Source organism: Bos mutus, chromosome 11 (assembly GCF_027580195.1).
Source record: "Bos mutus isolate GX-2022 chromosome 11, NWIPB_WYAK_1.1, whole genome shotgun sequence".
NCBI classification, from domain to species: domain Eukaryota; kingdom Metazoa; phylum Chordata; class Mammalia; order Artiodactyla; family Bovidae; genus Bos; species Bos mutus.
In genome coordinates, this window is record NC_091627.1 from 68199996 (window position 1) to 68217287 (window position 17292).

At 37.7% G+C, this 17292-nt stretch overlaps 1 protein-coding gene across 5 annotated transcripts in view; it reads left to right on the top strand.

Moving 5' to 3' along the window:
• Nucleotides 1-17292, top strand: part of EFEMP1 (EGF containing fibulin extracellular matrix protein 1) — a 70548-nt gene that overhangs the window by 2900 nt on the left and 50356 nt on the right. For all 5 annotated transcript variants that reach the window (XM_070379550.1, XM_005889461.2, XM_070379549.1 and 2 more), the window contains exons 3-4: nt 2725-2773; nt 2937-3338. In XM_070379550.1, the coding sequence (XP_070235651.1) occupies nt 2725-2773; nt 2937-3338 (451 nt within the window). The remainder of the gene's footprint in view (nt 1-2724; nt 2774-2936; nt 3339-17292) is intronic.

Here is a 17292-nt window from a genome sequence, read left to right on the forward strand (position 1 = left end):
TTTCTCAGATATGGCACCCTTTCTGTGCCAAGATTAAATCTATTCTCTTTTAAACTGTATATGGCTATTAGTTCATGGTTAAAGGACAAGATGTAACTATTTTTTTAGTAACTCCCTATGGAGACACTATCTCTTTTCATTCTCATAGCAAAGTATGAGCTAAGTGGCATGCTCTTACTTCTAGTAGAACTAAAGATCAGAGAGGTATCTAAATTAAGACTACACAGCCAGTAAGTGGTGAAACTAAATTCAGTCTAGGCTTGTTTAATTGTGATCCATATTGAATGTCCTGGAACTGAAGACCTAAAACAAACTGCAAGTCTCCTCTATTTAGCATACAAATTTATCAAGTGAACTGCCATTCTGCCTGGCTTGAATGATACCTTTCAGAAGGATGGGATCATATCCACAAGATAGCTTCATATTCTCCTTTCATATTAAAGATAGGATCCATTCACTTATGTATTCGTCATGTACCTGCCTTGTGCATAAGCAATTCTCATCACTATCAAAAGAATTCAAGCTTATTTGTTTACTAAAAAATTTCAGACCTTAACCTTGGGGAATTTACCTTGAGAAAAGTACTGTTGAAAAGTACAAAGTATTATGCAGCTTATACATGTTGCTAAAGAAATACAAAAGCAGAGGTAATTAATGTTCATACTGGCAACCCACTCTATTATTCTTGCCTGGAGAATCCCATGGACAGAGGAGCCTGGTGGGCTACCGTCCACAGGGTTGCAAAGGTTTGGATACAACTGAAGCGACTTAGCACGTGCTGCCTTCAATAAGCGACTGGCTTATTGAAGGAGTTAGAACTTGCTGCTACTTCTTGAAGGAAGTGAGGACTTTGAATTATTCTAGAAAGCCTGAAGAGGCACCTGAATCAGAAAAGGTGGCATAATCAAAGACTAGAAGGGAACATAACCAAGTCAAGATCAGGAGGTGACAAGGAGCTGGGTGGTGTGGAGAACCTAAAGATGGTAATAGTGGAAGATGAGGGGTCCACAGGCCCCTGTGAGCTCTTAGATGGGGGAGCAGTGTAACCAAGAGAGCAAAGAAAGGTTATCATAGAGGCTTGTGTGCAGAATGCAGTGATATGGAGACCAGCTAAGGAGATTTGCCTTCTCATGAAGTCAGGAAGGCTTACACCAACATGGGAGATATAAAAATGGACGCAAAAACAGCAGAGCTTGAAGGAAAATGATGGAAAAGTTGATGTTAAAATTGTTATTCTGGTTCCTGAGAAATGTGGTATAGTGCCTTGGACAGTGTTGGTAAAAGTAGAAGCGTTAGTTTGGGAAATAAAATGAGTTTAGTTTTCACCTTATTGTCTCGGAAGTCAGTAAAATATCTAAACTCATCTCTGTCTCCAATCAGCTATTTATTTGCCAAGCATCTGTTGTTTGCCAAGCAACTCTTGGCTCTTATGGAAGAATTTAAGTTTATTTGTTTGTTTATTCTACTTTTGCTTAATCCTTCCTGAAACCTCTTCCTCAAATCTGCATGTGATCAGATGTTTTCTTGAGCTTAAGAATTCTTCAGAGGCCTCATCACTTAGACCAGCATGTCTCAAGAAGTAGCCCATAGATAACTTGTATCAAAATCACCTGAAATGCTTGTTAGGAATTCAGATTCCATGCCCCCTACCTGACCTACAGAGTCAGAGCCTTTGGTTGGTCCCAGGAATCTCATTTTAACAAGCACCAGACTGATTCTTAAGCATAATAAAGCTTGAGATTCACTGACCGAATTCAGTTCCCACTTGGCCTTTCCAGAGAAAGGCTTCCCAGGTTTGGCCCTGCCTACCTCTCTTATCTCACTCCATCCACCCAGGACTACTGGTAGCTCCTTCCAGCTTTGCACCTTTGCTTATGTGGTCCCTCATCCTAGACTTACCACATCTCTCTGGAAAAAAATCCAACTCACTTGTAGCTTCGCCCATAAAGCCCTCCTTTCCACCCTGTCATGCCTACCCACAGTCCTGAACAGAGTCCATCACTCCTTCCACAGGTGAATTTGTCTCACGACACCTGACATCTTGCTTCAACTAATCTACCTGTCTGTCTCCTCTTCAGGCCTGCGAGCTGCCTGAGAATAGGAACAAGATCTTAATCATCTTTGCTTTCCCAGGGACTAGGATGGTGCCTGGTGTGAAAGGGTACTTGACAGATGGTTCTGTCAGTGAGTGAACTAGAGAGGACCTTTAGAAACTGAAGCTGGGAGGCAGGCCATGGTATGAGAAGACAGATCAGGACTTAACTGAATAGGAATGATAAGGAAAGTCAGGTGCTGGACTGTTCTAAGAGGATTTAGAGAGAGGGAATAGTCAAGGGCTGAATAAAAGAACTCAGTTGGATTTTTTTTTTTTGTAAAATTTATAATGTGGAAGAAGGGTCAAGTAAAGCAAAAAAAAGAGAGAGAGAGAGAGAGATTACAGAATATTAGTATCAAGACAGAAAGGAATTCCAAGATGGTTATGGGCAACTGGATCCAATGGAAATGCAACAAAAGACCTGAGACAGGTGGTGATTGAGAAGAGATCCCTGAAGCAGTCCAGTGCCCAGATGTATCTTTTTTAAAAAGCTACAGAATGTTAAACTACCCATCTCATCATCTATGTGGGACTCTAGTACCAAGACTATTGCCATAAATATGAAGCTTTTAGAGTGACTTCTTTGAGAGTGGATACTCAATTAATTGTCTCCTGGCTCCTCTTCACAGCAATGCACAGATGGATATGAGTGGGATCCTGTAAGACAGCAGTGCAAAGGTGAGCCAGCTTCAAAGACTTCCCATCTGATCATAGCTCTCTGTCCCCATCTAGTATGTCCTTCATGCCCCACCTGTATTATACCCAAAAGGTGTAAGCATGTGTTTACATGTTCGGTTTCCCCTGTAAGAAGATTCCTGACTTATTTTATTACTCACCACAGATATTGATGAATGTGACATTGTCCCAGATGCTTGCAAAGGTGGAATGAAATGTGTCAACCACTATGGAGGATACCTCTGCCTTCCTAAAACAGCCCAGATTATTGTCAACAATGAGCAACCTCAGCAAGAAACACCAGCAGCTGAAGGTGCGGGTGCAGCTGCAAATGCAGCCGCGACCTCTAGTACAGGCACTGGGGGTGTAGCAGCCACTGGTGTCGCTGCCAGTGGAGTGGTGCCTGGGGGTGGTTTTGTCGCCAGTGCTGCTGCTGAAGTGCAGACTGGCCGAAATAACTTTGTCACCCGGCGGAACCCAGCTGACCCTCAGCGCATTCCCATCAACCCTTCTCACCGGATCCAGTGTGCAACAGGCTATGAGCAGAGTGAGCATAACGTGTGCCAAGGTAAGCTTGACTTTCTATGCTAATGAGAAAGTTCTTGCCCAAGTGCACCTTGTGGTGAGAAAGACAACAGCTCTCATTTATTGAGAGCTTCCCCCTTGCCATTCTTTGTGCTAAGGGCTTTGCCTGCGTTATCATATTCAATCATCACAAAAATCATAAAAGGTAGTTGCTGCCCGTGTCGTCATCATTTTACACATGAGGAAACTCTGTCTCAGAGAGGTCACCAATGGTTCTCAACCTTAGCTGCACATATTTAGAGTCACTTGGGAGCCTTTAAAACTTCTCCATGTCCAAACCACACCCCAGCCCAATTAAATAACACTCTCTGGGGGTGGGTTCCAGGAATCAGTATTTTTTTTAAGCTCCCCAAGTGGTTCCAGTGTGCAGCCAAGTTTAAGATCCAGGGGTCACACAGGTGGTGAGTGCAGAGCCAGCCTTCAAACCCAGACAGATGGGGCTAGAGTCACAGCTGTCAAAAGGAGCAGTCAAATTATTCATTTGGAATTTGAAATTGTGCTGTCAAGCTACTCTACTCCACAAATGCCCCCCTTTAAGGTCTCTTAATTGAACTTAACAGTGACTTGTTTTCCTCACTGAGGAATAAAGAAATGGGACTTCTGCTTCTCATTACCTTTGAAGGAGTCTTCCCCCACTCACACTTATATCTATTCTTAAGCTCTCATTTGAGCACATTTCACTTATATCACTTGCACCATGGCACCATCTGCCTGGGTTTTTCTGTTTATTCTCACAAAGAATACACATCCGGTAGACTCATGCTAGCAAACTGATAAGAATCTTGGGCTTTGAAGACGTGTAGCATATGAACTAACTGGACTGTGCTAAGGGATTTTGTTCCTCTTTGCCTACTTAGCAAACCCTTTTAGATCTGCCTGATGTGGCCATAGAAGCTTCAGACTACTTTTTCACTGCCAGGTGCTGGCTGGGTACACCCCATATACACCATAAGTGCCTTGTACACACTGGCCAATAGGAAGGGCCCAGGAGTTCTTATCTTCTACTTACATAAGTGAAGAAGAGAGCACCTTCCTCCCTCAACACAGAAGGGTTCAACTGGGGTCACCTAGCTGCTATATTAAGTGAAAGAAGCATCTTTTGGACTTCTAGGATGCTGCCCCTTATTCACGAGTGTTGAGTTTTATCTTCTGTATAAAAATATAGTAGATTTTAAATGGTTTATAGATGAAGTAAGGAAACCTATCAGGCTCTGACTTTTATTATTTTATATTTTGCATTCAAATTTTCAGTATCCCACATCAAGAGCTAAGCCATGCTGTGATGGTGTCACTTTTCAGAGTGCCTATCTTATTAGCATCTGTTTTGTGTTACTGTCATGAGTCAGAATTCTAATATTGATGATGAATGCTTCAGCATCTGCTTGATATTCAGATATTTAATTTAAGGATTATGTCAAAGAGATAACCTCATGAGGTTATTTATATATATATATATAAATAAATAAAAATATATTTACAAATAAATATATATTTATATATATATGGTATGTGTATTTGACTGAATATTGGTTTAAAAATACCTTGAATTTATTTAAAATACCAACTTTTAATTGCATTATTTAAATATATAATTATATTGGAAGGTTTGGTGGTATTTTTCCTGAAACTGAAAAGGTTTGGTGAAAGTTTTAAAGTATTGACTTACATATTAAATTATTTTTTATACTTCGGACATATGTTTGAATGGTACTTAGGAGGGAAAAAAAGCAGGTAAATTCATTTATCAGAAACTACAAACTAATTTATGATCCATCATTGACAGCTGTGGTTGAAAGCAAGAAGAATGCCTAGAATCAAATGAAGTTCTAGAATAAAACATATTCAGGATTTACAACATGCATTGGTTACAGTAAAAACTGTATAATAAAAAGTGAATAATAAAAATGAAATCCTATTTAATCTTTCTTAAACAAAGATTTAGACTACCTTACAAAGTAAGGTCTTTTCTTCTTTGGGAATTTCTTTTTCAGTTATAAGCTAAAACTCTTAAATGCTTATGATAGATGCTAAATACATATTCATTGATTGTGTGCACATGAGGCATTTCCAACCCAAACTGTTTTGCATAATTCAACCAATTTCTACAATTTGCGATTGGGGGGGGGTCTGTATCATTAAAAGCAGGGTTAAAAGTTTTTTTGGATGACTTAAGGCTTAAGTTGGATTTCTTCCCATCACACACTTTTGCAAAGTGCCCATAAATGTGAATTTACTTAATTGTTGATAAAAGGGGGTTATTTCATATGATAACAACAGGATAATCTGTCTAGGGAATCTAACATAAGTCGAGTCACACTTGTGCCCGTTTATTATTGAGCTGATCAAACATGCAGTCCAGCTTCTTCTAATTGCCTACAGATGTATGACATTCTCATTCCAGGCCAGCAGCACAAAATAATGTTTTATAACCAATGTGAAAGTGTAGGGACTTCTGCTTAAAACAATAATGTGCTCCAAGGACCTGACAATATTACTGACATCATTGTAGAGTTTGAGGAACTTTCTGTTTTAATAAAGATCTCCATTCTCCTTTTAAATGTTGCGTACTTATGACCAGTAATCCAAACACATTTACCATGATTGCTGGATCAGAATAAATGAATGCCTTAGATGAGTCATATTTTTGCCATAAAATTATTTCTTTTTTCCACATATATTTTTCAACAGGTACAGTTTATCATTATATAACTTAAAGCTGAGGACATTTTTAATGTAATGACTGAAATCTGAACTGTATTTCAGTGTTAGTCAATTTTGCCTTTGCATGCACTATTATCAATCACAGTTGGCACTTAATAAGTTAAATACCACTAGATATTTTAAAATATTTTCTATTTTAGGGACTTCCCTGGTGGTCCAGTTAAGACTCTGCACTTCCAATGCAGAGGGACAAGAGTTCAATCCCTGGTCAAGGAACTAAGATATCTCATGCCACGTGTAGTGTGGCCAAAAATAAAAAAGTAAATAAATAAATGTATTCTATTTTGTAAATATATTTTTAACCAGCTTTCCATGTTTTAACATTTTTAGTCAAAACATGATTATTTAACCTTTATTCATCTATTTGTCCAGGTTTTTTTCAATTTTATGCAAAACCAAAGGGTTTAAAACATAACATCCAAATATCAATTCACAGTAAGCATTTTTTTCCAGGTAATTTTTACCAAATGAGCATGATACTGGGGAAGTCATTCACACTGAGAATTTCAAATGACAGGTTGCATCTTTCAGTTCAGTTCAGTCGCTCAGTGGTGTCCAACTCTTTGCAACCCCACGAATCGCAGCACGCCAGGCCTCCCTGTCCATCACCAACTCCCGGAGTTCACCCAAACTCATGTCCATCGAGTCAGTGTTTTCATCCAGCCATCTCATCCTCTGTCATCCCCTTCTCCTCCTGCCCCCAATCCCTCCCAGCATCAGGGTCTTTTCCAATGAGTCAACTCTTCACATGGAGTGGCCAAAGTACTGGAGTTTCAGCTTTAGCATCAGTCCTTCCAATGAACACCCAGGACTGATCTCCTTTAGGATGGACTGGTTGGACCTCCTTGCAGTCCAAGGGGCTCTCAAGAGTCTTCTCCAACATCACAGTTCAAAAGCATCAATTCTTTGGTGCTCAGCTTCCTTCACAGTCCAACTCTGACATCCATACATGACCACTGGAAAAACCGTAGCCTTGACTAGATGGACCTTTGTTGGCAAAGTAATGTCTCTGCTTTTTAATATGAAATCTAGGTTGGTCATAACTTTCCTTCCAAGGAGTAAGCATCTTTTAATTTCATGGCTGCAGTCACCATCTGCAGTGATTTTGGAGCCCAAAAAAATAAAGTCTGACACTGTCTCCACTGTTTCCCCATCTATTTCCCATGAAGTGATGGGACCTGATGCCATGATCTTAGTTTTCTGAATGTTGGCAGCTATCAAATTTCATGAAGATCATTTCAGTGTCAGATACCTGGAGTCATGTAAAAATTAAGCTTTAGAAATTAATTATTTTTCCATGAAATATCATCCACCTCAAAGACAACAGATATTCATCTGTTCCAAAAGGAAGTTGGATCTTTAGTGCATAGTCACTATGTAATCTTCAAAGGATATGGAGTTAGAAAACACTAGTTCAAGTTGAGAAAGAATTTTTTTTACCATATATAATGTTCTAAGAGCCCCATTCTTGTAGGGGAAAAAATAAGAGAAATATGAAAACCAATTGCCCAATTGAAAGGAATTTGTCCACTTAATTAAACTTTCAAAAATTAAATGTAGAATATTTTGAATGGCTGGTAATTAAATCATTACTAAACTCAGCCAGGGTTTGCAAGTATCATTACTTACTTGCTAAAGAAACCATGCCATTAGAAAATGAACTTGATACAAATGTCTAATAAAGCTGATTGTGGAGTCAAATCCAGAGTGCAATTCCTGGCTTGTATTATATAAGGTATAACTGAAAGATGTGAAAACATATCCTGGGGTTTCCAACCATCTCTGTCTACCCAAGACTGTCCTAAAAACTAAATGTCCCACTTCCCTGGAAATGCCTCAGTCCTGGAGAAATGGCATTGTTGAGCACCTCAGGAAACCCCCAATAACCAAATGTTCTGCACACCACAGCCAACAGTGGGAAAGTTTCAGTGTGAAAGCCACTTTTTCAGGTTAAGGCATTGTTTGTCCAGTAAGTAAGTTTGTCCAGTTTTTTCAATTTGTTTTAAACTTTGAAAAACTATATTTCATTGATCTTTATGTACCTGGACAGAGCCTTTCTTTGCAGTTGTCAGGATTCTGCCCGTTTGTCAATTTCCACATTGTTCTAGATTGCATGTGGAGGATACCTAGACATTAGCACCTACATACTTGGATACATGTCATAATCTTTCCTCATTTCCACTGGGAAAAATTTTACCACTCAGCTGAATTAAAAACCATACTTCAACTACAAACTTTTGTTTGCCAAATTTCTTTTTTCAGTTTTAGCTGTATTTTCAATGATTTTATTTGATTTCTGTTATTATTACCTATGATGCAGGAGCAACTAAAAAGCTAAAAAAGAAATATACTGCCTTTTGTAAAGCCTAAAGGAATTAAGAAATTATATTTAGGGTTAAAAAGCTCCACACTCTTGGAGACCATATATTATCCTCTGCACATTTCTTTATAAACATAACTAAAGTAGTATTTTGAAAAGGAAAAAAGTTATTATCTATACAACTACTTTAAGAAAGAGAAATTTGAACACATAGACAGTCTCAGATGTTAGGGACATCTCTTGTTGGCTTCTTTCATTTGAAACTTAAATGATATCATATCCAAAAAAGGATTTATAAATTACAGTGTAATCAAGTAGCTTAGCATACTTGGCATTGTCATTACCAAGCAACTTTCAAATACTAGCCTTTCGTTGATCCTTACTACTGTCATTAGGGTCTCTGGTTGCTCCGGTTAGTTTTGTGAAGAAGTGCCTAATTTTTGTTATATATAATTATACAGCCCAGCAAAGAGCTTTGATCCAGAAAATAGATATTTTGCAAAAAGAAGACTATAATTGAGTAAATTATTATATTAACAGAAAAGAAATATTTTAAGCAGAATGTAAAATAGGTATTTCACCTACTAATAGTTTATTGTGTTTAGTTGTTAATTATCTTTGAGTATCTTAAAATTCTCTAAGGCCATGTAAATAGGAGTTGAGTTTATAGGGAAAACTTAATTACTTTTTAAATAATCTGATGCCATATAATTGCATTGATTTCCTCCTGAAAAATCTAGCATTGTTTCATTATTTACGTCTCCAAACACTATAGTCATCAAATTTCAGTTAATTTAAGACCCATTTTAATACACATTTGTAAATAATATGTACATCTTTGTGATTCATGCATAGTCAGAAAATTCCTTCATAAAAATTGAATGATAGTTACTTAAGGTAGAAGGATGGAAGATAGCGATATGATCACACTTCTGCCACAAAAGACCAAGTTATATAACTATTTAACTCAATGATTTTCTAAATGTGATTTCCAGACCAGAAACATTAGCATCATCCAGTAACTTATTAGAAATGCAAAATCATGGGCCCCATCAGAACTATTGAATTGGAAACTCTAAGGATGGGGCTCAGCAATCTGTGTCTTAACAATCCTATGATTTTGATCCCTACTCAAGTATGAGAACCAATGGCCTAACATAATTTTAACCTCAGGAAGTTGCATTCAGTTGTAAAAATCAAAGGGTGGAGTCAGAATACTTTATGTGGGATATGGGAAGTAATGAAGAGAAAACATCAAAAATACTTTCTGCTTGTGGGACAGAATAATATGTCTACTTCTCATCACCAGTGCCCTCATCCCCAAATATGATTGGCCATGAGTCCTGGTTAGGACTGTATTCCTGAACCAAGAGCATATATGTGCAATCTAGAGGAAAGGGGGACATCTTAACAAGAATACCAGAGGTCTTTCACCTCTCCATGAAGCCTGCAAGTGTGAAATATTATGATGCTGTCCTGTGCTCAGTCCCTCAGTCGTGTCCGACTCTTTGTGACCCCAACGACTGTAGCCCACCAGGCTCCTCTGTCCATGGAATTCTCCAGGCAAGAATACTGGAGTGGGTTGCCATGTCCTACTCCAGGGGATCTTCCCAACCTGGGATCAAATCCACATCTCTTGCATCTACTTCATTGGCAGGTGGATTGTTTACCACTGCATCTGGGAAGCCCTGTGAAATACTATAAATGCCCTTAAATTGTCAGTAGGTGAAACTCACAATTATGTTTTGGCTGTGATAATGATTGGTGCTAAGTGATACCTGTACCTTTTTTTTGCCCATTTATTCTTTTTTTTTTTTTAATTTTTAAACTTTACATAATTGTATTAGTTTTGCCAAATATCAAAATGAATCCGCCACAGGTATACATGTGTTCCCCATCCTGAACCCTCCTCCCTCCTCCCACCCCATACCATCCCTCTGGGTCGTCCCAGTGCAAGGCATCCCCCTTACACTCAAGGCACAGACATTGTGTGGAGGTTCAGTTCATGTAGAGTTGCAAAAGAGGAAAATGTTGATTCTGATTTTGGCCTTAACAGTGTGCTTTATTTACCAAACTGATAGGAGATCCTTTCTATACCAGATACATAGCTGACATCCCTTTTAGATTCTGTGAATATCATCAAATATTAGAATACTATTCGTTTGAGTATCTTCTGTTCAATTAAAACTTTATAAAAGATTTGCTTCCCATCAAAGACAAGATTCTTAAAACTAATTAACACTTAATCTGCAGAATGAATTTTCCTCACCCCATAGAAGCAAAAAGAAGCAGATTAGAGTAGAAATGCAAGTCTGGGTAACTTCAGGAATGTGCACTGGATATTCATTATCTCTTTCTCCAGAAGGAAATTTCAAACCAGAATCTCTGAAATCAACAAATTGCCCCATTGGTAAAGATTGCCTTTGCACTTGTTGAATTATTGGCACAATTCTGTTCTTTGAAACCAAAGAGTAAACAAAATTTGTCCCAAATGTGTTTGATTTTGCACGAATGTACAAATAAGTAATCTGTGCCACATCTGAAATTCATTAGCATGCTTCTTTTTCCAGGAGGTAACTGCAAATTGCACACTCAAAAATAAAACTGATCAAGAAAACTGCATTCAAATATTTGTAGAAGAAAACAGCTCTCATTGTAAGCATTTAGCCACAATTGCAGACTTGTAGCTTGAACCTAAATGATTTGTAAACATTTAATAAAGATGAAGTGAAGGAATGACATGAAAGGAAGGCTGAGTGCCAGGATACTGGCAGCAGCATGGATAGCTTATTGCTGTCAATTTTGTATAACCACAGATTAAAAGGAGGGACAGAGTGTGAATTAATGTTATATAAACGTATACTAAATAGAGACTTAAAAACTTAAGATATTTGGCTAACTCAATCCTAAAACTTGAACTACCTTTAAAATAATTGTATGTTTATACTAATCAAGGGTAACCAAGCAATATCACGAGTGAAATTGATCAAACAGAATGCAAAACCATTCAGTTAATGTTCAGTAATTCCATCAAATTTTAAGAATCACTTTTTATTATTAAGGCACTTTGGTAGGATCAAAGTAGGAGTGGACATTGTCCTTTGGGAATTCGCCATCATCAACCCATGAATTATCAAATAACAATAAAAGAAACAAAATACAACTCTGGAAAATAACTCATGGGACATCACGAGAAATACATAATAAATTGCCGGAAGTAGTAGCAAAATCAATATGTGATACAGGTATCCTTAAAATTTACTAAAATCCACATTTGGACAAAAAAAAAGAACATGTTCCCAGATATATGGTGAAGAACAAAAGTCTGGTTCCTTCCTGGAATGAAATATTTAGAAGAGAATAATGAGGGGAAGTTGAGAGTTCTGAAGAGGAAATTAAGATCCAAACAGCGAGGGAAGTAAGCATCATGTAGACAAGCCAGAACAAGGGAAAAACAGCTTTGTGTCAATGTTCCTCCTACTCAAGAGTGGTTTCCCAGGAGACTCCCCCAGAAGCAGGGTGCTGCCGATAGGAATGCTAACAAGGTTAGGGGCAGGGGTATGTGGAGGAATACAAAATTAGACAATACCCATGATGCTGAAGCACTGCAGAGCAAACATTTATGACTGTTCCATCCTCAGTAACTCTTCCCAACAAAATACTAATGTTGTCCTCTAGCTCTGTCTCAGTATCTTCCTAAATTATGTCCTATTTTACTTACTATTGAAATGGCACTAAGCAAATGTTTTGTGTTTGTGTATGTGTGTGTGTGTTGTTTGAATAAATGAATGGTTTTTAATCTTTAGAGAATTCATGCTTAAAGTTTACTTGAATTCTAAAACCATCCTTGAAAATGAGCTATTATGTATACCATATATGTATAAATTATATTTCCCAACTCTGTATGTATCAAACTTTTTATTAACAATGGAGGTCTTAGATATCTAGTACCTATCTTAAGCTTAAGACATTTGAAAGAAGAAACTATGAAATTTATTCTTTATATTATGGATTGTTAGGTTTTTAAAAAACATTGGCAAATAAATAAGTTGCTATTATTCCTAAAGCCAGACTAATAATAAGAAACACTATAATTCTTTTAACTTTCTGACAAGCCATTTAACCAGTGATTGCATCTCTGTATCAGATATATCCTTCATCAGAAACAAGATGGTGAATAATGAAAATACAGTTGGCTCAGGGAAATGTTAATATTTATGATATTTGAAGTGAAACAATCACAAGGCTGAAAAAATGTTTATGTAAGCTCTCCAATACTGTGGAGGAAATCAGGGCACTGGGTAAAACTCTGTTAAAATAAGAGCAAAAAAGGAAGAAGGGATCAGAGCAATCTATCTTGGTCCTGTCCCTTGACTGCAAGCCACAAACTATGTGTAGTTTTTTTTGTTGTTGTTTTTTGGTTATGTAATTTTTTAAAAAATTGAAATATAATTGACTTACAATATTGTGTTAATTTTAAGAGTACAGAAAACTGAGTTATATTTTTCAGATTTCCATTATGAGTTATTAGAAGATATTGAATATAGTTCCCTATGCATGTATGCCCAGTCGTTCAGTCATGTCCAACTCTTTGCGACCCCAAGAATAGCCCACCAGTCTCCTCTGCCCATGGAACTTTCCAGGCAAGAATACTGGAGTGGCTTGCCATTTCCTTCTCCAGGAGATCTTCCCGACCCAAGAACTGAAACCGTGTCTCTTGTGTCTTCTGCATTGACAGTCGGATTCTTTACCACTGAGCCACCTGGGAAGCACATAGTTCCCTGTGCTATACAGTAAACCCTTGTTGCTTATCTATTTTATGTATAGTAGTTTGTATATGTTAATACCATACTCCTAATTTATCCCTTCTCCGCCTCCATTTCTCCTTAGGTAACCATATGTTTGTTTTCTATGTCTGTGAATCTTTTTCTGTTTTGTATATAGATTCATTTGTATTATTTTTTAGATTCCACATATAAGTGATACCATAAAACATTTGTGTGTTACTGCTTCACTTAGTATGATAATCTCTAGGTCCATCTGTTGCTGCAAATGATATATTTTATTCTTTTTTATGACATATTCCATTGTATATATATGTGTGTGTGTGTGTGTGTGTGTTGTGTTGTTGTTGTGTTTAGTTGCTAAGTTGTGTCCAATCTTAGTGATCTCATGGACGTCAGCATACCTGGCTCCTCTGTCCTTCATTATCACCTGGAGTTTGCTCAAACTTATGTCCATTGAGTTGGTGATGCTATCTAACCATCTCATCCTCTGCCACCCGCTTCTCTTGTTGCCTTCAATCTTTCCCAGCATTGGGATTATTTCCAAAGAGTCAGATCTTTGTATCAGGTACCCAAAGTATTGGAGCTTCAGCTTCAGCAGCAGTCCTTCTAATTAATATTCAGGACTGATTTCCTTTAGGATTGACTGGTTTGATATCCTTGCTGTCCAAGGGACTCTCAAGAATCTTCTCCAGCATCACAGTTCAAAAGCATCAATTCTTTGGCACTCAGCCTTCTTTATGGTCCAACTCTCACATCTCTACCTGACTACTAGGAAAACCATAGCTTTGACTATACAGACATTTGTTAGCAAAGTGATGTCTCTGCTTTTTAATAAGCTGTCTAGGTTTGTCATAGCTTTTCTTCTAAGGACCAAGCATCTTTTAATTTCATGGCTGCAGCCACTGTCTGCAGTGGTTTGGGAGCCCAAGAAAATAAAATCTGTTACTGCTTCCGCTTTTTCCTCTTCTATTTGCCATGAAGTGATGGGACCAGATGCCATGATCTTAGTTTTTTGAATGTCAACTTTCAAGCCAGCTTTTTCACTCTTCTCTTTCACCCTCATCAAGAGGCTTTTTAGTTCCTCTTCACTTTCTTCCATTAGAATGGTATTATCTGCATATCTGAGGTTGTTGATATTTCCTCTGGCAATCTTAAGTCCAGCTTGTGATTCATCCAGCCCAGCATTTGCATAATGTACTCTGCATAGAAGTTAAATAAGCAGGGTGACAATATACAGCCTTGACGTACTCCTTTCCCAATTTGGAACCAGTCTATTGTTCCATGTCTGATTCTAACTTTTGCTTCTTGACCTGTATACAGGTTTCTCAGGAGACAGGTACGGTGGTCTCATATTCTCATTTCTTTAAGAAATTTCCATAGTTTGTTGTGACTCCGTAGTTTATTCTGATTTCCATTGTGTAGTCAATGAAGCAGAAGTAGATGTTTTTCTGGAATTCCCTTGCTTTCTCTCTGATCCAGTGAATGTTGGCAATTTGATCTCTAGTTCCTCTGCCTTTTCTAAACCCGACTTGTACATCTGGAAGTTCTTGGTTCACATACTCTTAAAGCCTAGCTTGAAGAATTTTGAGCATAATCTTACTAGCATGTGAAATGAGCACAACTGTATGGTAGTTTGAACTTTCTTTGGCATACTATATCTTTTTAAACCAATTGTCTGTTGATGTGCCCTTCGACTGTTTCCATATACTGGCTATCGTAAATTGTGCTGCCATAAACATTGGAGTGCATATATCTTTTCATATTAGTTTTCTTCTTTTCTGGATATATGCCCAGGAGTGGGATTGCTGGATCATGTGGTAGCTCTACTGTTAGTTTTTTAAAGGAACTTCCATGTTGTTTTCCATAGTGACTGTACCAGTTTACATTCCCACCAATAGTGTAAGAGAGTTCACTTTTCTTCACACTCTCTCCAGCATTTTACGATCTGTAAACTTTTTGATGATAGCCATTCTGACTGATATAAAGTGATAACTCATTGTGATTTTGATTTGCATTACACTCGCATCTGGTCCCATCACTTCATGGGAAATAGATGGGGAAACAGTGGAGACAGTGTCAGACTTTATTTTTTGGGGCTCCAAAATCACTGAAGATGGTGATTGCAGCCATGAAATTAAAAGACACTTATTCCTTGGAAGGAAAGTTATGACCAACCTAGATTTCATATTAAAAAGCAGAGACATTACTTTGCCAACAAAGGTCCATCTAGTCAAGGCTACGGTTTTTCCAGTGGTCATGTATGGATGTCAGAGTCGGACTGTGAAGAAAGCTGAGCGCCAAAGAATTGATGCTTTTGAACTGTGGTGTTGGAGAAGACTCTTGAGAGCCCCTTGGACTGCAAGGAGGTCCAACCAGTCCATCCTAAAGGAGATCAGTCCTGGGTGTTCATTGGAAGGACTGATGCTAAAGCTGAAACTCCAGTACTTTGGCCACTCCATGCGAAGAGTTGACTCATTGGAAAAGACCCTGATGCTGGGAGGGATTGGGGGCAGGAGGAGAAGGGGATGACAGAGGATGAGATGGCTGGATGGCACCACTGACTCAATGGACATGAGTTTGGGTGAACTCTTGGAGTTGGTGATAGACAGGGAGGCCTGGCGTGCTGCAATTCATAGGATCACAAAGAGTTGGACATGACTGAGCGACTGAACTGAACTGAACTGAATAATTAGTGATGTTGAGCATTTTTTCATGTGCTTATTGGCCATCTGTATGTCTTCTTTGGGGAATTGTTTGTTTAGGTCTTCTGCCCATTTTTTGATTTTTTTTTTTTTTTAATATTGAGCTATATGAGCTGTTTGTATATTTTGGATACTAACCCCTTGTCTGTTGCATCATTTGCAAAAATTTTCTCCCATTTTGTAGGTTATCTTTTCATTTGATAATGGTTTCCTTTGCTGTGCAAAAGGTTTTAAGTTTGCTTGGCCCTGTTTGTTTATTTTTTATTTTATTTCTATTGCTTTGGGAGCATGATCTAAGAAAATATTGCTGCAATTTATGTCAGAGAATATTTTGACTATGTTCTAAGAGTTTTATGGTGTCATGTCTTGTGTTTAGGTCTTTAAACCATTTTGAATTTATTTTTGTATATAGTGTGAGAGAGTGTTCTAGTTTCATTGATTTACATGTAGCTGTACAGCTTTCCCAACACTACTTGTTGAAGAGGCTGTCTTTTTCTCCATTGTATATTCTTGCCTCCTTTGTCATAGATTAATTGACTGTAATTGTGTGGGTTATTTCTGGGCTCTCTATTCTGTTCCATTGATCGATATGTCTGTTTTTGTACCAATACCATGCTATTTGATTACTATAACTTTGCAGTATCACCTGAAGTGTGGAAGGGTTATGCCTCCAGCTTTGTTATTTTTCCCCAGAATTGCTTTGGCAAGTATTTTTATGTGATTTTAAATAGGATTTTTTTTTTTTTTTTACTTTCTCTTTCTGGTATTTCATTGTTAGTATAAAGAAATGCAGCAGATTTATGTATATTAATCTTTTATCCTGCCTGTCTTGCTGAATTCATTTATTTAGTTCTAAAAGTGTTTGGTGGAGTCTTTAAGGTTCTCTGTATAGAGTATCAAGTTATCTGCAAATAGTTTTACCTTTTCCATTCCAATTTAGATACCTTTTATTTATTTTTCTTGTCTGATTGCTGTGGCTAGGAATGAAACCATTCTTTTAAAATCTATCCTGTTAAAATGCTAAAGGGTAGAATCCAGGAAAGTTACTTAGTTGTTTGTAGGTGACTTAAAGAAGCACAGTTATGATCTGGTCCCAAGGTAGGAAGAACTGAATTTCTAGAGAAGTGAGAAAGAAATCCATAGATCTGAGAGTCCCAGGAAGAAAGAATGCAGAATACTGAGGGGACCCTGGGAGCTAATAGCTACCTTGTACTTAACTGTACATGAATTAGGAGTGTGAAGGAGACAACAGAACTAGACACAACCATGAAAGCTGTGTGTTTTGCTTTATGTGTGCCCAGCTAAAGTGAGAATCATGATGGAAACCACAACTTCCTTTGTGCATATAAAACCTCAAAAAGCTCTAGGGACTGTAGTGAAACAAGTTTTGTACTCTAAACAGCTCTG